General features: G+C 54.0%; 1 protein-coding gene and 3 non-coding genes across 4 annotated transcripts; 3 read left to right on the top strand and 1 right to left on the bottom strand.

Moving 5' to 3' along the window:
- The first annotated feature begins 227 nt into the window (after positions 1-227).
- LOC123359747 (DNA-directed RNA polymerases I, II, and III subunit RPABC2-like) lies at positions 228-21337 on the top strand. The gene is made up of 2 exons (XM_045001140.1): positions 228-273; positions 20788-21337. The coding sequence occupies exons 1-2, from the start codon at positions 262-264 to the stop codon at positions 21253-21255; spliced, it is 480 nt and encodes a 159-aa protein (XP_044857075.1). The 5' UTR covers positions 228-261; the 3' UTR covers positions 21256-21337.
- On the top strand, positions 5018-5099 carry TRNAT-GGU. The gene has a single exon. It is a non-coding gene; the product is annotated as a tRNA-Thr (tRNA).
- On the top strand, positions 6877-6950 carry TRNAT-UGU. The gene has a single exon. It is a non-coding gene; the product is annotated as a tRNA-Thr (tRNA).
- On the bottom strand, positions 14157-14250 carry TRNAI-UAU. The gene is made up of 2 exons: positions 14213-14250; positions 14157-14192 (listed from the first exon to the last, which is right to left on the bottom strand). It is a non-coding gene; the product is annotated as a tRNA-Ile (tRNA).
- Positions 21338-21373: the final 36 nt, after the last annotated feature.

Here is a 21373-nt window from a genome sequence, read left to right as displayed (position 1 = left end):
TTCCTCTCCCTGCTCCTTCCCCCTCCCCGCCCAGCGCCTCCTGCACCCCACTGAACAGCTGATCACTGGCAGGTGGGAGGTGCTGAAGGGGAAGAGGAGGAGCTTGTCAACAAGGCCTGTAGTGGGGTGAGGGGGAGCTGGCTGCCAGTGGGCGCTGAGCACTTATTTTTTCTCTGTTGGTTCTGTAGCCCCCATGGATTCGCTGACTCGGCTCCTTTCGCACTCTAGAGAGAGGAGCAGAACCAGGGCTATGGCTGATCTATGGGGCACCAGGTGAGTGGCAGAGGCTTCAGGTGCTGAGAGTTTGCCTGACCCCTCAGGGACACAGTGTGAGGTGGTGTCCCAGGGATCTCTATGAAAGGAGCAGAACAGGATTTACTTGGGGAGGGGAGAGAATTGAGAGTGTCTCAGGGGGTTGTACAGAGGTGTTGCCCGGGTAACACAGGCCTTGCTGTGAGCAGGCCTTGTTAGTCTATAAGGTGCCACAGGACTCTTTGCTGCTTTTACAGATCCAGACTAACACGGCCCCTCTGATACTCCTAGTGACACTCTCCAATGGATCCCCATCCTCCACCCACCGTGAGGTAGGTAGGAGCGGATCATTATTATCCCTACTTGAAAGAGGGAGAAGCTAAGGCTGAGAAAGGAGAATTGACTTGTCTTAGGTCACACAGCCAGTCAGTGGCAGAGTTGAGAATAGGACCCAAGAGCCCTGATTTTGAAACTAACCATCAGATCTTGAATTTCACACATTGAATGACCTGAGTAAAGTGTTCTCAGATGAGCTCCAGACCAACAACAGTGCACAGTAATTATTCAGCAAGTATTTGAGGAGAACTGCAATGTTAGAGAGAATCATGAACTGCTCAGAGACAATTAATGCAGAGAAGCAGCAAAATTTGTCAAACACATAACAGGTTACGACTTATTTCCTTGGTCTTCAAAGAGAACAACAAGGACCTGAGTCTCCTCCCTGTCAATAACACCCTGCTCAGCCAATCAGGGTAGAGACTGAGGACGGGAGGCTGAGGGTTCTCACCAGAGAGCCTGTGCGGATCACTGCCCAAGCACTATTTCAGCCCCACATTTTTGGGTGGACCTCCCACAGTGGGAGCTGCAGAGCACTCCCCAGCAAAACACACACACACACACACACACACACACACACACACACACACACACACACACACACACACACACACACACACCCCGCTCCTGGTGTTGGGAGGGGAACAGGTGAAAGGACAAAAGAAGCAAGAGATGAAGAGAAAGGAGGGAGGGATGGAGGAAAAGGTGAAACAAAAAGGACAAACCCTAATGTCCCCAGTGATTCTAAGGGACAAAATCCCAGGTGTGCAATAAAATTCTGCCTCCTTAAGTTTGTGTTTTCCATGCCTAGAATTCAACTGTCACCAGATGGATCAGACTGAACAGGTTTCAAACCTCAAGGAGGCTCTTACCTTCTAAACAGGGACGGCTGTTTTCTAGTAAAATCAGGCAAAGGGAAGGAGAAAACTCGAAAAAGGTTCCTCCTGGCGCTCACGTCCGTGAACCCGAATACTCTCTCTGTCCTCAAAGAGAGACCTGGCGAAGGAGACTTGCTGAAGCAAAGCCACAGGGGTCTCTGAGGTTTCCCTGGCCCCTCACCCCTGTCCTGCCTGGCTGATGTCAGCATCTCTCTGTGAGGTCACCACCTCCCCACCACCTTTGACCAATAGTCTGAGGTCCTGCAAAAGGCCTTTGTGATGTCACTGCCACACCCCTCCCTTGCTGTGCTAATGTCCTGCCCCTGGCCAGGCACTTTGGAGGTTTAAGCTACTCCCTGTGGATCACCCCACTCAAGGAGCGTTCGTTCTAGGAAGCAAGCTGGCTAGACAGGAAAACATCGGACACTGCTCCCAATGCTACACTCAGTTTTTCAGAAATTAGTCAACTTTATGGCCAGAAGAGACCATTAGAGCATCTAATCCAGGGGTCTCAAACTCAAATGACCCCGAGGGCCGCATGAGGACGAGTGCATTGGCCCGAGGGCCGCATCACTGACACGCCCCCTTGCTGCCCCTGGCCCCACCCCCAATCCACCCCTTCCATGAGGCTCCGCCCCTGCCCTGTCTCTTCTCCACCTCCTCCCCTAAGTGCGGGGCTCCCCGCTCCTCCCCCCTCCTTCCTGGAAAGTGCTAAGCACCACCAACAGCTGTTTGGCGGCTTGGCGGCGGGAAGCGCCAGGAGCCCTCTGATTCCCAGCCGCTGCGGGCAGCTCGGAGCCTTCTGATTCCCAGCCGCGGCTGGGAGTTAAAGGGCTCTGGGCTCCCCGCCGCGGGGGGCAGCTCGGAGCCTTCTGATTCCCAGCCGCGGCTGGGAGTTAAAAGGCTCTGGGCTCCCCGCCACCGCGGGCAGCTCGGAGCCTGCCGCGGCTGGGAGTTAAAAGGCTCTGGGCTCCCCGCCGCCGCGGGCAGCTCGGAGCCTTCTGATTCCCAGCCGTGGCTGGGAGTTAAAAGGCTCTGGGCTCCCCGCCGCGGCGGGCAGCTCGGAGCCTGCCGGGGCTGGGAGTTAAAGGGCTCTGGGCTCCCCGCCGCGGCGGGCAGCTCGGAGCCTTCTGATTCCCAGCCGCGGCTGGGAGTTAAAAGGCTCTGGGCTCCCCGCCGCCGCGGGCAGCTCGGAGCCTTCCGATTCCCAGCCGCGGCTGGGAGTTAAAAGGCTCTGGGCTCCCCGCCGCGGCGGGCAGCTCGGAGCCTTCCGATTCCCAGCCGCGGCTGGGAGTTAAAAGGCTCTGGGCTCCCCGCCGCGGCGGGCAGCTCGGAGCCTTCCGATTCCCAGCCGCGGCTGGGAGTTAAAAGGCTCTGGGCTCCCCGCCGCGGCGGGCAGCTCGGAGCCTTCCGATTCCCAGCCGCGGCTGGGAGTTAAAAGGCTCTGGGCTCCCCGCCGCGGCGGGCAGCTCGGAGCCTTCCGATTCCCAGCCGCGGCTGGGAGTTAAAAGGCTCTGGGCTCCCCGCCGCGGCGGGCAGCTCGGAGCCTTCCGATTCCCAGCCGCGGCTGGGAGTTAAAAGGCTCTGGGCTCCCCACTCTAGAGCCGGCCCTGGTGGGGGAGCTCCGCGGGCCGCAGGGAAGAGCTCCGCGGGCCGCATGCGGCCCGCGGGCCGCGTGTTTGAGACCCCTGATCTAATCTGACCACTTGAAGATCACTTGAGCTGCAATCAAGCACTCTACCACTGAGCTATACCCCCACAATGACCTGAATAGGGAATCGTGATTTCCAAGACTTTGAAGGACAAACCCTGCTTCACCGAGCTCCTTTGCCATTTTCAGAGCACCGGTGGTTTTAAAAATGGGGTTTGATTAAACTTCTTAAATGTGGCAAACACCACAGCTTGCACACCCACCGATATAGCTTCTCCCACTGACATAGCTGCCACCTCTTGCAAAGTGGCTTAACTACACCCACAGGAAAACTCTCTCCCCTCAGCACAGAGCAGTTGTTCTCAAGCTGTGGGTCAGGACCCCAAAGTGGGATGTGACTCTGATTTAATGGGGTTGCCAGGGCTGGCATTAGACTTGTTGGGGCCTGGGGCTGAAGCCAAAAGTCTGAGCCCCACCACCCAGGGCTGAATCCCTCAAGCTCTGGTTTTGCCCTCCCCTAACTGGGGCAAGGCTCAGGCTCTGTCTCTTCTGCCTGTGCTCAGTGTGGAGGGGCTTGGTCCCTCTTTCCATGGCCATGTAGTAAGTTTTTTTGGCAGAAGGGGGTTACAGTGAAAGGAAGTTTGAGAAACGCTGGCATAGAGCCTCTGAATATATCTAGACTTGGCTCCCTGTGGCAGATCAGAGACGGAAAGTACAGCCATGGAGACACCACACACCAGCCTTGCCTAACAGGCAAGAATCAAACCTCCACAGAAAGACGCCCGTTGCTTTCTAACTCATCTCCCTAAGCCCTCAGCCTCCACCACTTAACAAAGGGGCTTTTCTACACGATGGTTCTGGTCTCACTGAAGGGTCATTTCCAGTTGTTTGCTCAGACCAGCATTAGGGAAAATGGTGCCCTGGGCAAAGCTTGTACTTTGGCACTTCCCCGTTGCCCCTGGATGATCCCCACTCCCCCTTTACCGCTAGCTCCTGCACTCCCAACCCTTGTGCCTCCTTCACCCCTATCTCCTGCCCCCTCCTGTGCCCCCTTTGCCCTTAACTCCCTGGGCCACCAGCCATAGCCCCTCTCCTGCAGCCCCTTCACATGGTTCCAGTGCTGGGGGCCCCGCACTTGTTCTCCCTTTCCCTGGGCTTTGGCATCACTAGCCGCTGATTAGTGAGTAGGGTTCAGTGGTTCCCAAAATGTGGGGCATGACTCCTAGGGGGACACAGAGGAACATTCATGGGGGCACCTCAGGGCCTGAGCCAGCCCCCATGGAGGGAGCAGCACTCAGCCCCACTCTGCCCCAGCTCTTCCCCAACCCCACCCTCAGCCTGGGCCTCTGACTCCCTGCTCGGCCTCGACCCCCTTACCCCTATCTGCACCCCTCTTCCCAGCAAGCAACAGCCCCACTCCCAGCCTCGGTTCTTGACTGCAGCTTCCGAGGGGCCACAGCCATGGCTAAGAGGGCACAGAGTGAAATGTTTGGGGACCACTGGTTTAGGGTGATGTTCTCAATCACTTCTACGAAGTCCAATAAAAGCTATTCCTCACCCACCGACTCCTCCATTAGGACGGACTAGGTATGTTCTGCTGCCCTTCACTCATGCAGGAAGGATAATAACATTTCATTCCACTCAATCCTAAAGTGATTTGTAACCCGCCACCAGCCAAAACTGGTCATTTTGGGAAAGCGGCCCCATCATGCTGCATAGCTAGGCAGAGTAGGTGTCTATGGAAAAACGGTCTGTTCCTGAAGTCTTTCCCCCAGTTCCTCACTAGATGTGAGGGGGGAGCTCATTCTGCCCCTGCTTCCACTTAGTTTTTAAAAACTCCTTATTGTCCCTATCTCTGCTGGCCTTAGATTTCTCCTCCTGTCCTTTTTCTAACAGCTCAGATGAGGTGGCCCAGTGGTTAAGGTGATGGACTGGTAATCCGTTGTGCTCTGCACACATGGGTTCGAATCCCATCCTTATCGGATGCATTTAGTTTTCACCCCTTCTTTGTAGACAACCATCTCCCCCTTTGGTACAATGACAGATCAAACAAGGTTGCTTCTTGCAAACAAAAACCTTGTCAGAAACTCAGAACTCCCTGGCTTTAAATAAAATGTCTAAATCCCAGTTTTCTTAAAAAAAGAAATTCTCTAGTGCTGTATTTCTTAGTTTTTATCTCAAAAGGGAACATCCTCATCATCTCCCCCAAACACCCTGGGACCTGCCCAAATTATTAAAATACTCCCATCCTGAGCAAGGCCACAACCGTGAACCAGAGCTAGTATCTAGGCCAAGCTGATCTGAAGGAGGCAACTCAAACATTTTCTCCCTGCTTCCCTTGGAAAAGTCTGACTGAGAAAACAAAATTCCCCAAACTGAAAATTTTCTGCTGAAAAACCAATACTAGTCTGTTTGGGGACTTTGGTTTGCAAGTATTATTGTTATTATTCTCTTCTGATTTCTGAATCAGTTCAGTTCAGTCTTTGTTCTCCAGGTGTGTTTCCACCTGCTGAGGTGTGGGGGAGAGGCCAAGTCATGATGTCTCTTCCCCTCCTTCATAGTTTCTTCCAACTTGCTAGGAAGCTCCTTTGCTACAATGTGAGTCAAGCAGTGTCCATTGTCTCTGTGCTATCTCAGAGAAGCCTGCATTGTACACGGTTCCTGGGATAGTCCTTGGGAGTGTGGATCCCTTCAATGGGCCAGCAGCGAGTCTGGCTCCTCCCTTGTCACACCTGAAAGGCTGGTGGGGGGTATTTCTCAACCTCATAACATATTTCAGTAACACAGAGCAAAACTTCATAACTTCCCAACCAATGCAAGCACACACAATCCAACAAGATATTAATGTTCAACAGATCAAGACTTTTGAAATGATACATCACAAGGCAGACTTTGTACAAACCATGTCATCATTATATGAGAGTGGTGAATATGGGGCTTCCAGGTGCTGCTCTGAGCACAGCGTGCCACACCTGGGCTTACATTGCAATGGAGACGTACCCTTAGAGTCCATCTCTCCTGGGATAAAGATGGCCCACACCTGACTCTCTGCCAATCCCCACTGGGCCCTGACAAGTGTTGTTCATGTTTGTATTCTATAAAGCAAAGGAGCAGATGAAGTTTTGCTCCCAAGGTGTGTGTGTGATTCTTTGGACAGGTCTACACTACAAAATTAGGTTGGTGTAATTACATTACTTAGGCTGGCAATGCAGTTCTATCAACCTAATCCCGGTATAGATAGTGGCTCAGCTGTCAGAACTTTCTGGAGCTATGAAAGGGGAGGGACCCAGCCGCTGTAGCAGGAATGCAGGGCAGGTGAGTTCACGGCAGATGTGGTGGGATACTGGTGGAGACCAGTTATGGTGATATAATGACCAGCAGCATTTACACTGACAATTAGTCACTTTAAGTTTGCTGCACAAAGCTCTAGGCCTCTCGTCGAGTTGGTTTTATTTTGTCACCAAAACAGGGCAATTTTGTTGCCAGACGTGGTATTGCAGTGTGTGCACCAGCCAAAAACTGCTGACCGAGGGAGCGTTGTGTGTTTTTCACACATCTGAGCAATATAATGATGCTGAAGTAACCTTGTAGTGCAGACCTGGCCAAAGATTCACACACACAAACGCACACACAGCTTGCAAGGAAAACCTCACCTGCTCCTCTGCTTTGCAGAATCCAAACACAAGCAAAGCTTGTCAGGCCCCAGTGGGGATGGCAGGGAGTAAGGTGTGGGCAGACGCTGTGTTGTTGCCACAAGTAGGCACCATGGCTTAGCTGGTTAAAGCACCTGTCTTGTAAACAGGAGATCCTGGGTTCAATTCCCAGTGGTGCCTTGTTGACTAACTCTTGGGCAACCTGGTAATGGCTACTGTGGGAGGACAAAACACAGAGCTCTTTGGTCTGTCCAGCCTGGTATGGTTGTTTAAATCATACTCACAGGCACTGATGATAGACTTACTGAAAGTTTGTGAGTTAAGAGCTGATAGGTCAGTGTTCCAGCCTGTCACAGATGATCCTGCTTCCTCTGGGACAGGGGCAGGTCTGGGCTCTCACACCAAAGGGCTCATTGTGCCTGCCAGAACCTGTGGGCAGCTCATTTAGTTTGCACCGAGGGTTGAGTCCTGCTTTGTGCACCGTGTGTGACAATGAAAATCCTAAACCACCCTTTGAAATAACGAATGCTGCAGGATATGTTATTGTCCCTGCCCCAAAGCAGACAGACCAATGGAGAAATGCCATTGAGTCCAGGGTAATACTCCACTGCCATTCTACCTTGTTTGCTTGCTAAACTCCCTCCCAACCTTGAGGGCTCCCAGAGCCCGGTATTGAGCCTGAGCCGAGATGTCTGCGCTGCAAATTTACCACCGCACGGCCCTAGCCTGGGAGCCTGCACTGGCACGGGGCAGCCGTGGGTGTTTCATTGCAGTGTGGACATAGCCTAGCATTATGTCTACACTGCCATTAACACACCCAAGTCACTATTCTCAAACCCTGGGTCAGTTGAGTCAGGCTTGTGGGGCTTGTGCTGCAGGGTTATAAATTACAGTGTAGACACTTGGGCTTCAGCCCAGCCTCCAAGACCCCACGAGGGGTGAGGGTCTCCGAGCCTGGGCTCCAGTCTGAGCCCAGATGTCTACGCTGTAGTTTTTAGCTCCACAACCTGAGCCCCAGGAGCCCAAATCAGACCATCCAGGCCAGCGGGATTTTGTCACAGTATAGATGTCCTCTCAGGATATGTCTACACTGCAATGTAAGCCCAGGGTTAGTAGAAGTCATGTCAGCAGCCCCAACACATAAACATAAACCACGAGGGAAAGACCCACCCCCCAAATAAGCTGGGCAGTGTCCTTCTCCCTACGGTTTGTAAGTCCAACAACCAAAAGTCCTTTAACATGAGCCATCCCCTGTCTGCACCCCACTCACAGCTGTTGTCCTTAGTCAGTGCAAGCCCAGAGGTGTCTCTGTAGAGTTCACCTGCCATCCTGGGTGGAAAAGGGGGAAAATAAGAAGGCACCGTACTCACTATGTCCCCTGCCTAGCAAGTGCTATTGAATTGAGGGTGAGTCCCTCTATCGGGATCTGCCAAGCACAGTTGTGCTGCCCTCGATTCACACAACAAGGATAACAACCCTTTATTTCTCCTGCCCCTATAACAAGGAGACTGGGAATCCAACACCAGCCAAAAGTGATCATTTTGGCAACCCAACCTATTTCCAACATACTGTAAAATCCACATGCAGCCTCATACATGAAACCTTGCAAGAAAATCTTCCTGAGGGGGCCTGAAGCACCTGCTGCTGGAGGGAAGGAGGGGCCTGTGGGTTGGGATTGAGGGGCACTGGGAATAGGAGGGGCCTGTGGGTTGGGTCTGAGGGGCACTGGGAATAGGAGGGGCTGTGGGTTGGGGACAGAGGAGAAGGGTGAAGAGGAGCAGGCTCTGGTTGGGAGTGAGGAACAGTGAGCATAGGAGGGACTGAGGGTTGGGATTGAGGGACACTGGGAAAAGAGGGGACATGGGTTTAGGCTGAAGAGCATCTTCATTTGGGGATCCAGCAGGACAGGGGAAGGCAGCAGGTGATTCTAATTCCTTAGGGATATTCTGTGTGTTTGTATGTGTGTGTGTGCTGGGGAGAAACATGCTCTATGCCCAGAGGCCTTTATTCCTCCAGGCTGCAAGGACAGAGGGGCTGTCAGGAAGTTGCCCCTTCAAACCAACACACAAAAAGGCCCTTCTGAGGAAAGGGAAAATCCTGCAGAGAAAAAGTAACATCAAAGAAGACTCCAGCAAGACACCTTAAGATCTTGGTGAGTAGTTTATCACCTGACCAGGGACTTGAACCCTGGACCCTCAGATTAAAAGTCTGATGCGCTGCCAACTGAGCTAGCCAGGCTCACAAAGCAAAATAGCAAGTTGGTGCACAGGAGAAACTAGTCAAGAAAACAAAAGCGGGAAACAATAGGGGAAACCTGCTGCTCTCTCTGGCCTGGTGAGGGGGCTGTGCCGTTTGGGTGTCCACACTAAGTTTGGCATCAATATGTGGATCCCTGGGAAGCTTGGGGTCCCCAGGTTGCCTAAGGAGGGGTGAACTGGCCCAGGTCGGAAACGGAGCATGTCAAAACTCCCATGCTGATCAGTAGTGGGATCGCGCCTGTGAATAGCCCCTGCAGCGTAGTCTGGGCAAGACAGTGAGACACGGTCTCCTTTTAGACACCCCCCTCCCCCGCAGAGACTGTATGGGGGGATGGGAGCTCCCATTGTGGGGATCCTGAACTGGTGGGAAGTAGGCACCATGTACCAGGGATCCCGAAACACAGAACAGGGACACCCACACACCAGGTGTCTTGCAGCAAGAGCTGCGGTCTTGATTTACAAACTGCAAGTGATGGGGAATTTACCACCTCCCTTGCGGAGCTTGTTCCACTAGATAATTAGCCTCACGGTTAAAAAATGGTCATTTCCAGTTGGGATTTTCTGACATCGACTGCAAGCCAAGGGGGTCTTGTTTAATCTTTGTCTGGTGAATTAAAGAACCCTTTAAATCACATATCCCCCCCGTCTGGGAATTTGTAAAACGTATTTAAAACAGTGATTAAATCGCCTCTTAACCTCCTGTCAATGAAATCAATTGAGCGTCTTCAGTCTCTCGCTGTAGACATTTTCCTTGTTTTTAAAGGCAAAAATCCTGATCTTTCCAATGGAAGCTTCTGCTTCAATGTTCAGTTTGGGGAGGGATCTGGCTGCGCTCAGAGATCTGCCCGCGGGTTACAATCTGCGATCCGAAGGGTCGAACGCAAACAGCGTTTAGATGGGACCGTTAGTGCCGCCCCCGTGTGGCCAAAGATTAGAACTGACCAGCAGAGTTTACAGCTGGAGCCTGGGATGCGCCTGAACAAACTGGGCACAAAGCCTCTCGCGTGAGAGCAGGAGGCTGAGGGCAGGTCAAAACTCCCGTGCCAATCAGTAGTGGGGTCATGCCTGTGAATAGCCCCTGCAGCGTAGCCTGGGTGAGACACGATCTCTTTTTATACAGACACCCCCGCAGAGCCTGCAGGGGGGATGGGAGCACCCACACGCTGGGGATTCTGACTTGGGGGGAGGGACACACCGAAGCAACATGGATCTTGAAAAGGGGAACAGAGACACCCACAGATCCCGGATGGGGGCAGGCAGGGGAAACCACACACGGGAGTTAGTTCATGGGGTAGGGGACAGAGACACCCACCAGAGATCCTGGATGGGAGCACCCACATGATGGGGATCTTGAACTGGGAGGAGGGAAGCACCATGTGCCAGAGGTTCTGAAGGGGGAACAGGGACACCCACACACCAGGTGTCTTGCAGCAAGAGCTGCAGTCTTGATTTACACACGGCAGTGATGGGGAATTAACCACATCCCTTGCGGAGCTTGTTCCGCTAGATAATTAGCCAGACTGGGATAACAGGGGCTGCAGGTCAGGAGTGAGGGGCACCAGCAGCGCAGTGACTGCAGAGCTCAGCAGGAGCCCAGGGGGCTGCAGTTTGGGAGTCAGTGGCACCGGTAGATCTGGGGGAAGCCCAGGGGGCTGCGGGTCGGGAGTGAGGGGCACCAGCAGAGCTGTGAGTCTGGAGGTCAGGACTGGGATATCAGGGGCTGCCGGTCGGGAGTGAGGGGCACCAGCAGCACAGTGACTGGGGAGCTCAGCAGGGAGCCCAGGGGGCTGCGGGTCGGTAGTGAGGGGCAACGCTAGAGCTGGGGGGAACCCAGGGGGCTGCAGGTCAGGAGTGAGGGGCACCAGCAGAGCTGTGAGTCTGGAGGTCAGGACTGGGATGGCAGGGCCTGTGGGTCGGGAGTGAGGGGCACCAGCAAAGCTATGAGTCTGGAGGTCAGGACTGGGATAGGACAATGGGCAGAGGGTGATTGATGGATGGGCCGATCTCTCTGGTCCTCGGCCAGGGAAGAACGATGGGATTGGAGTCTTGTTCTTCACATTCACGGTGCGAGTACAGAAGGTGCTGGAGCTCGGACCAGAGAGGGCATTAGGAACCCATTATCATGCAGGGAAACATTCACCCACTGAGCTATACTCACAACAAAGAGTGTCATGTATAGCCCAGAGCAGGAACAGTTTTTAACCTGGGGGTTAGTAAACTTTATCTCTGTACAAACACCACAGCTTACAAACTCCCCACCCCCGCTCTGTGTCACCAGAGCACAACAACAACTCTCCTTGGGGCACACACAGCTCCCCAGCTCCCTGCCCGTCAGTCTCTCCAGCGTTGCTCCAATCCCTTAAAGTAGGGTCTCAACCTCAATTTACCTTAGGGCCGGTGCCAGTCCTCCAGTCCTCCTAGTGGGCCAATAATGTCACTCATATTGCCCAGACCCCGCCCCCCAAAACTCCGCCCCTCACCTGCCTAAGGCTCTGGGAGGGAGTTTGTGTGGGGGGAGGAGGTCTAGGGTGCAGGCCCTGGGCTGGGGTTTGGGGTGCAGGAGGGGTGCAGGCTCTGGGGGGAGTTTGGGTGCAGAAGGGGTGAGAGGCTGGTCTCTGGGAGGGAGTTTGGGTGGGGGAGGGGTTCTGGGGGGCAGGCTCTGGGATGGAGTTTGCAGCGCTGTAACATGGGCCAGGCGAGTGAGGCACTTGCATCAGGCGCGCAAAGTGGAGGGGCGCAGCTCTACCCCGATCAGCGGCGCTTCAGCAGCAGCTCTACCGCTGCCACTTCTTCGGCAGCAATTCGGCAGTGGGTCCTTCTCTCCGAGAGGGACTCAGGGACCCGCTGCCAAATTGCCGCCGAAGGATGAATGAAGCAGCCGTGGCAATTGGGCGGCAGGTCCTTCCCTCCGACAGGGACTCAGGGACCTGCCGCCAAAGAGCCTGGAGCCGGCCCTTGCCTCGGGCACAAAAATTCCTTGTTCTGGCTCTGGGAGTTTGGGTGCTGGGTGCAGGCTCTGGGCTGGGGCAGGGGGTGGGGGGAACAGGAGGAGGGGTGGGGGGTGCAGGTTCTGGGAGGGAGATTGGGGCAGGCGGGAGGGGGTGTGTGGAGGGAGGGGGCACAGGCTGTGGGAGGGAGTTGGGGGCAGGCTCTGGGAGGGGTCAGGGGTGTGGCGCTTAACTGGGGCTCCAAGGCAGGGTGGGCTGGGGGGCCTCCGCATGCTGCTGCCCGCAGGCATCACCCCCACAGCATCCCATCGGCCACAGGGGCTCGGGGCGGGGGCAGCGCGCGGAGGCACAGCCCCACCCTGCCCTGCCATGGGGAGGGGCCGGCAGCCACTGGAGCGAGCAGGCAGATGCTGCTCAGCTCCACTGCACTGACGGGGCCCCTGGGGGGGAAGCGCCTGGGGGCGTCAGGTGGGGCCAAGGGAGTGACCCAGTCCCAAAACTGCTGGAGCCCCACGGGTGAGACCTGGGAACCAGGACTGCCAGCCGGACAAACACCTTTAAGAGGAGGCGTCCCTCTCCCTGTCAAAAACTGATCTTCCTCCTTCAGTTCAGTGACAGCCTGAATTGTTCCTTATCCCGGCAGAGCCAGAGGACTGAAAGCAGCAACATCAAACCCCTGTGTAGCTCGCAGGAATGGACATAAACACTCCCTGGTATCTGAGGAGATGTTCAGCTTTGCCCTTGGTCAACTACAAGGCTAAAGGGAAAGGAGGTGGTGCCAGGTATAAAGAGTGAAACACGACACATCATAGTTATGCCCATAATGGCTGCAAAATCTTTTGATGTACTTCTTCTTATCAGCAGTGTATTGTTTTCTCTGGAGCCTAGGCCTTGACCAAGAAATTTGTACCTTGATAAAATAATCGACTGCCCCTGGTGAAGACAATGGACTTGACACCCACTGGGGTGTCCCTACACAGGTACAAGTACTAACAACAGTGGCTGCCTTTTAGCCATAGATTTTAATCAGGGCAATACATTGATACAAACCTCTGTTAAATAATTTCTCAGCCCGAGTCCTTCACTCACATTCCTTAGGGCGTTGGGCCACCATGTGAACGTTTCATTTCCCTCCTCAGTTTCACACAGAGACACAATTTCCTTTGCACAGATCCATGAACAGCAAAATCTTCCTGTGTCTCTGGTCTGAGCCAGGGCATTCGATTCCAGTGACCCCTTCTCTCCTGCAATGGCGATGGTCAGACAGAGGGGACGTGGCACCTGCATCCCTGCCAGGGAGATATTGGCTCAGCTCTTTCTTTCTGCTGCTGTTGTTAGTCCATGAAACATCAAGGGTGGAATCCAAGGCTGAATTCACGCACCAGCCCTCAGTGCCCCGGAGAAATCCTGCCCCCTGCTATTGGAACGATGTGCTGGAGATTTGACTAGGAAAGGGACTGTCTGAATTGTCAGAGTGGGAAATGAACAACAATTTACAGCAATGTCGTTCACACAAACACACTCTGATCATGCTCCAACTGGAAGGGAAATGGGCAGGAATTCTCGCTGTTCAGCCCAGGACACACTTACACTAATGCAGCCATGAGTGTGCTGGGGAAGCTGGTCTGAGCAAACAATTTGAAGTGACAATTCAGTGAGAACAGAATCATCATGTAGTAAAGTGGGTGTATGTCAAGTAGTTGTGGCCGAGTGGTTAAGGTGATAGACTAGAAATTGATTGGGGTCACCCTGTGCAGGTTCAAATCCTGCCAACTATGCAAGCACTGCGCTGTTGTTATTATATCTTAGTACTTGAGCATCCACAGTGTGAACTGGAGCCACATCTAGTTTCACTCTGTCTACACTTAAAATGCTGCTGTGGCACTGCTATAGCACTTTGGAGTAAACAGTGACTGGAGGGGTTTTCCCATCCCTGTAATAGCTACATGGACAGAACAATTCTTCCTTATCTTTAGCACTAACTAACCAGGGCTTAGGTCACCTTAACTATATGGGTTTGGCAGGGGGCGGGTCACACCCTGAGAGACCTCCCTCTGCCAGGAGATAATAATTGAAGGGGGCATTTTTGACTCCTCCCCTGCCTCAGGGTCCCCTGGCTGGAATTCTACATTCCACAGGGCCAAATGAGGGGGTGATGCCATTTGGCTAATGAAAACTAGTACTCCAGGTGAGGTTTGAACTTACAACCTCAGCATAGCTTCTTTCAGCACTGCTCTATAAGTACTGTGCGCTAACCAACTGTGCCACTGGAGCACCTGTTCACTAGGATTCTACAAGACCCCTAGGCTGATAAAAGCAAGGAGTGACCCCAAAACTGAGCTGAGAGCGGATAGCAACAAGTGTTGGTACTTGGTGGGGTGGATTCTTCTTAAGGGTTCCAGGCACCATTTCACCCTTTTGTTCTTCCCTGTGTAATAACAGAGCTGGTTAAGACTCAATGGAGAGTCTTGCTGCAGACCAACAGATCTGAAATCACTGAGAACCAGCTCTAAGCATTAGTCCGGCTTTGGGACAGTGTCTCTCATGCAAGAAACTGCCCAGTCTGCGCTAGCAGTGAGGCTCCCTCACTAACAGCTGAAATCAGGGAGAGCTGTGTGAAGTGCAGGGCCCCAGGGGTTCCTGAACAGGGGGGAACAACACCCCAGGGCTTTTAAAAATGGGAGGGCTCTGCCTTGCCACTTTGTAATGACCATAAGGGCGAGTGAGGGCGGGGAGGGGACGGAGAGCAGTGAGCGGGAGGAGGGTCTTGGGGGAAGAGGCAACATAGGAGGCAGCGTAGGAGTGAGGCCTTGGGGAGAAGGGGTGGGGCAGGGGCATGGCGTTGAGCGGAAGGGATGGGGCTACTGTTCGGGCTCTGGTGGCCGCTACTTTTAGGGAGCCTGTTCCGCTCCTGGTGGGACCACAAGACGTCCCAGAGCAGAGAGGGTGGCCAGCAGAGCGGTGACAGGGGGGGAACGGCAAGGGGCCGGCAATGTGGCCAGACAGCGGAGGGAGAAAGGGGCTTTCCCCCCAGGAGGTGAGAGGTGAACTCTGGGTTTTCACTGACCCAGGGCAGCAGCTGTGGGTGAGGTGCAGTGAAGGGAGGGGCACATACAAAGAACTTCTGGTGTCTGGATTTAGGAGCCTGAGGCAAAAGGCCACTGCCCAGCGCACTGTGGGGTGGGTGGTTTGCTCATAGTGTTGTGTTATGAATCCTCATTGTGGTGTTTTCCCAAGTTAATACAGGGTGATTTTCCTCCTTTTTCTTAAAGTTTCTTTTCTACACTCAGTGGTTGTGAGTGGGGAAAGTATCACCTCTTAGAGGCACCCAGTGGCCAGGGTTAGTTTCCCCAGGTTACTGGGTGGGGGCTTAGGCAGACTGTGTGTTGTATTGTTGAAGAGGAGCCCCAAGCACGCAAACAGGGAATTGTAACTTCAACCTTCAGAGTAAGAGCCAGAGGTGCTGCCAGCTGAGCTAGCCAGGCCGCTGAAACGTATTAACCCTTTCACCACAAGAGCAAAGACCGGGTACTTCTGTGCTTCTCAGCAGCTGGGAAAAAGCCTCTTGGGGGAAATGTCTCCTGCCCCATGGCCAAAAGGAGCCCCTTGAGTGGGAACGGTCAGAGGCCCCACTTGGGGGCTGGCCCTGCTTTCCTACCACCTTGTGATGCTGGCTGGCCGCAGAACGAATGCTGGTCTGTGGGTGGCCTTCAGTGGGGGTTCGGCATGGCAGGGAGCAGAGAGCAGGCTGGCCGGGTGTCTTTGTGGCTGTCTGCTGGCCACGCATAGTCATGGTTCTCCTCTCCTCTGGCCCTGCCCTTGGTTGCTCTGTGGCTTTTAAGCTTCCCTTGGCGCTGTCAGCACCAGCCGCCTCTGCTCCAGGTGCCCAGAGGAGGAGAGAAGTGTTGGGCTCCAGCCTGGGACTCTTCCGCCCTCCTGCCTAGCCCTGACTGTGAAGCCTGGCCCTGGCCCTCCTTCCTTTAAATGCCATGTGGGCAAGAGGAAGAGTGTGGCAGCTGCAGGGACCAAAGTTGTGGACATCAGGTGAAGCAGCGAGAAACAACCATATGGTCAACCCACAGGACTCTCTAGCCAGACTGTTAAGTTCTAGGACCCCAACCTATAGCCGCCAGCCCATTGAACCAGCCAGACCAAGACCTATCTCCAGTGGGCATCAGTCACCCAGTAGGAGGGAAAAAACTCTCTCTCGTTCACCCTGGAAGAAGATAACCAAGCACGTTGAGCTCTAGGACTTTGTAGCAAAGCAACATATCTCCAAGAGGTCCCACTGAGATTTGAACTCAGATTCCACGATTCAAAGTCTTGAGGGCTGCCCCTTACACCATGGGACCTGCTACTGTTTTGTTTTTTAGACCCTTGTGACTCTTGGCTCATTTGCACTCTGCACTTATTGCTTCCCACCAGAGGCTTCCTCTCGCAGGACTCTCTCTCCTTCTCCAGCGACTATAGTTCTGCACTACCGGATCTGTGGGTCCTGCCCTGAGACCCCACATCCCCCTGCTTTGTCTCCGTTCCCTGCAGGCTGCAAAAATGTCAGGGGACGCTGCTCCTCCCTTCACTCGGTGCTCCCACTCATATTGGCCAGCTGCAGCCTCATCTCCTGGAACTCGGCCAGCTGTCGCTTGATCCGATCGTACAGTCACACGCTGACTGGCTCCCCTGCCTGGATGCTCTTGTGGAAATCCCACAGGCGACACTGAAAGACTCGGAACCACTCATTTCTTTAATGTTGTGGTGTTTACCCGACTGCCGGAACAAAGCCACCAACTCCTCCCTGACTGACTCCCACCAATCCCCCCGGTTGCCATAGAACCCTCTGATGCTTTCCCGTTCTGCCAACACCGCCAGGCCTCACCCCTGCCCCTTTATCTTGCAAGCTCTGGATGTTCAGCTTCCAATATCCTCTGCCCTGGGTCAGGGAATTGCCCACATTGAGCACACGGTGAGAGCTGCGTGAGCTGAAAAGTCCATTGGCACCACCCTGCACTGGGCTGTCAACGTGCTCTCCTTCACGGAAATCCAGTCAGTGCGACTCCTGGCCTGTCCCCGCAGAAAGGTGTATCCCCTCTGTGGCTGGTGTGAGCTCGGGTCAGAGGAATAGGAGGCTACCACCCGCCCTCCACTGGTTCCACTGTGGAGAAACACGTCCTCTAAGCCGACCTCACTACAGACCTGCGCCAGGTAGTGCTCATCATAGAAGAGTTTCCTCTGACGGTCGGGAAAACAGGACCAGCAGTCCTCAGGCCGGTGCAACAATTGAAATCCTGCCCCCCCCAACACCATGCAGAGGAAGGGAGTCAGTTCCTTCATAGGACTTATGCCTTAACTGGAGACCATACACACTAATATAGCCATAACCAGTGCTGCAGAGCACAAAGCCCACCAGTAATGCTCTCCCTGGTGGGAGCTCCAGCCCCTTCTGTACTCACACCATGAATATGAAGAACAAGACTCCAACCCCATCATTCTTCACTGGCCTGGAGAACCAGAGAGATGGGCCCTTCCACCAATCACCCTCTGCCCATCAAGCTACCCTAGAGTTATTAATGTGCATTTCCTGAACACCCACCATGTCCAAGTCCAGCTGCTCCAAGGCACTGAACATCAAGTGCCTCCTCCCTGGGCCCCCAAATCCCTTCCACATGAACCACTTTCACACATGCCCCTTCAAGGGTACTGCCCTGGCTCAGCTGCACAGAGGAATTTTCATCCCCTATACCTGCCTGTCACTGCCCAGCACCCCTTCTTGCACCATTCCCAAGAGCTATCCTCCCTCACTCTCTTCCTGCCATATTTTGTTCAACTTTTTTTTTGTTCAGTTTTGTTCAATATCTTCATTAACGATCTGGAGGATGGTGTGGACTGAACCCTTAGCAAGTTTGCAGATGACACTAAACTGGGAGGAGTGGTTGATATGCTGGAGGGTAGGGATAGGATACGGAGGGACGTAGACAAATTAGAGGATTGGGCCAAAAGAAATATGATGAGGTTCAACAAGGACAAGTGCAGAGTCCTGCACTTGAGACGGAAGAATCCCATGCACTGCTACAGACTAGGGACCGAATGGCTGGGCAGCAGTTCTGCAGAAAAGGACTTAGGGGTTACAGTGGATGAAAAGCTGAATATGAGTCAACAGTGTGCCCTTGTTGCCAAGAAGGCTAATGGCATTTTGGGTTGTATATGTAGGGGCATTTCCAGCAGATCGAGGGATGTGATCATTCCCCTCCATTCAGCACTGGTGAGGCCTCATTTGGAGTACTGTGTCCAGTTTTGGGCCCCACACTACAAGAAGGATGTGGATAAATTGGAGAGGGTCCAGCGGAGGGCAACAAAAATTATTAGGGGGCTGGAGCACATGACTTATGACGAGAGGCTGAGGGAACTGGGATTGTTTAGTCTGCAGAAGAGAAGAATGAGGGGGGATTTGATAGCTGCTTTCAACTACCTGAAAGGGGGTTCCAAAGAGGATGGATCTAGACTGTTCTCAGTGGTAGAAGATGACAGAACAAGGAGTAATGGTCTCAAGTTGCAGAGGGGGAGGTTTAGGTTGGACATTAGGAAAAACTTTTTCACTAGTAGGGTGGTGAAGAACTGGAAGGGGTTACCTAGGAAGGGGGTGGAATCTCCTTCCTTAGAGGTTTTTAAGGTCAGGCTTGACAAAGCCCTGGCTGGGATGATTTAGTTGGGTTTGGTCCTGCTTTGAGCAGGGGGTTGGACTAGATGACCTCCTGAGGTCCTTCCAACCCTGAGATTCTATGATTCTATTGGGTCCACCAATAACTCATGTAGAAGAGACAGCTCCCATCCCTCGTTGTTAAAGATCAGGCCAGCCAACTAGGGGCAGAAGCCCACAGTTTTCTTTTTCCCCTATTGCAAAGCCCAAGGACTCGCTTTGGGTGCAGGCACTGCTATGCTCTCATAAGACAAGCCACCATCTGTACAATGAGGGATGAAAGGGCCTGCCAAAGCCTGGGATTGACCCAATGACCTTTTGATCGTCACTCAAACACTCTCCCAACTGAGCTACTTTGACAACTGTTAGAAAGTATTTTGGCCTGTTGCTTCACTGCCCGGGAGGTTTTTGCAACAGTTGCACACAAAAAGGACGTCATTGTGAGTGGCCCATGAAGACAAGACTCGCTTTTGCCTGCCTTGCTCAGCTTGACTTGCTGCCTCACCCCGTTCCTGCCCTAGTGCCCGGGTTGACCTGGTGGTGGAAGGGGACTGGGGGCCAGTGGCGCGGGGAGGAAGTTGAGCTGGACTCTGAGCTAGACTAGACCCTGGCGGTGAGAGTCTGGCCACCACTTGCCGCCCCCCCACCCTGTTGTCCCGGCTTCCCCCACTGGGCGTCATTTCGGGAGGGAAGTGGGGCTTCTGCCTCCCGTCCCCGATTTTCACACCGCAGAGGAGTGCGAACAGGAAAACGAACGGCTGCTCCACACCCCACCGGAGGAACCCGCCGCCCTTAGCTGTGGGGAGTAAGAAGTGGCTGTTGGCTGACAGGGCCTGTCCCCGAGGACCCGGAAGAGCAGCTGCCGCCTCCCCCTCGGCTCCAGGCTGTGGGAAATGCTCATTGCCTGGCTGCATGGGTGGCTGCTGCTCCGTGCTCTGGAGAGCGTCTGTATTGCTCTGTCAACCCCTCCCCCGTCTTCACTGAGCCAGTCTGGTAAGGTCCCAAGTGCCCCCTCCGGCCTGGCAGCTGAGAGTCTGTGCAGACATCAGCCCCCCTGCCAGCCCCACAGGCAGCAGCAGCACGAGCCCCCCAGCACCACAGGGGCACTCAATGCACTTCCTGTGGGGAAATGGCTCCTTGGCATCCAGCTGCTAGAATGAGAGCCAGGAGAGAGCAGTGTCTGGCTCAGCTTGGGGGAGAGAAGAGACCTGATGAGCGCGGATCTCCCTCAGCCTCCCCCGCAAGGCTGGTCAGTTGTATTGTCACTGTGAGAGTCGGTGCTTCCCTTCAGGGCCGGCCCTAGAGGAGTCTGGGACAAATCCCCCCCTTTCCTCCCCAGGCCCTGCCCCCACTCCACCCCTTCCCCCAAGCCCCCATCCCTGTCCCCTCCTGCCCCATTCCTCTCCCTCCCCCACCTCTTCCTCTCCCTACTCCTCCCCCTCACCCCTCCAGCACCTCCTGCACCCCACTGAACAGCTGAGCACCTTTTTTTTTTCTGTTGGTTCTGCAGCCCCGTAGCTCCCATGGAGTCGCTGACTCGGCTCCTTTCGCACTCTAGAGAGAGGAGCAGAACCAGGGCTATGGCTGATCCATGGGGCACCAGGTGAGTGGCAGAGGCTTCAGGTGCTGAGAGTTTGCCTGACCCCTCGGGGACACAGTGTGAGGGGGTGTCCCAGGGATCTCTATGAAAGGAGCAGAACAGGATTTACTTGGGGTGGGGAGAGAATTGAGAGTGTCTCAGGGGGTTGTACAGAGGTATTGCCCGGGTGAAAGACTGGCTGAAACACAGGCCTCGCTGTGAGCAGGATTTGAACCTGCGCAAGGGAACCCTATTGGATTTTGGCTCCAACACCTTAACCACCACAGCTGTGAGCACAGTAATACCTCAACATCAGAGAAACTGGTAAAGAATCCCCATGCCCAGGTGTGATGTCATCTGAACTACAGAATTCCCACCTCAAACCTGGCTCCCAAAGCACAGGGGGGATTGGGGGCTTGTTCTCTTTGCTTAGCCATGTGCAGTCACACAGCAGGATGCGGCTGGTGGGACAGGGATACTGAATGCTCAAGGGTCAGACCCAGGAAGGTTGAAGCTGTATAAGCTTCTTGCCCTGCAGACAGCCTGCTCAGAGAAAGGAAACTCCCACAGAGGGGTCTGTGGTTGGGATCGCGTCGCGAGAGTCTCGCGCCGGGCCAGCAGCATGTCCGACAACGAGGACAACTTCGATGGTGACGACTTTGACGATGTGGAGGAAGATGAAGGGCTAGATGATTTGGAGAACGCAGAGGAGGAGTGTCAAGAGAATGTAGAAATCCTTCCATCTGGAGAGAGACAGCAGGCAAATCAGAAGCGGATCACAACTCCACACAAGACCAAATATGAGCGAGCCAGAGTCCTGGGCACTCGTGCACTCCAGAGAGCGATGTGTGCTCCAGTCATGGTAGAGTTGGAAGGAGAGACAGATCCTCTGCTGATTGCAATGAACGAACTCAAAGCTCAGAAGATTCCCATAATCATCCGCAGGTACCTGCCAGATGGAAGCTATGAAGACTGGGGTGTGGATGAGCTAATCATCACAGACTGACCTGCTTCCTGTCATTGTCCCTGGTTCCTCCTTCACCTGCAGATGCTTTTATTTTTGTTTATATTTGTGTAAATAAATAATAAACCCCCATTTTTAAGCAAAAAAAAAAATCCTGACT

The sequence above is a fragment of the Mauremys mutica genome, unplaced genomic scaffold (genome assembly GCF_020497125.1).
Source record: "Mauremys mutica isolate MM-2020 ecotype Southern unplaced genomic scaffold, ASM2049712v1 Super-Scaffold_100186, whole genome shotgun sequence".
Classification (NCBI taxonomy): Eukaryota; Metazoa; Chordata; order Testudines; family Geoemydidae; genus Mauremys; species Mauremys mutica.
Note: the sequence above shows the minus strand (reverse complement) of the source record. Positions and strands in the feature narration are given on the sequence as shown.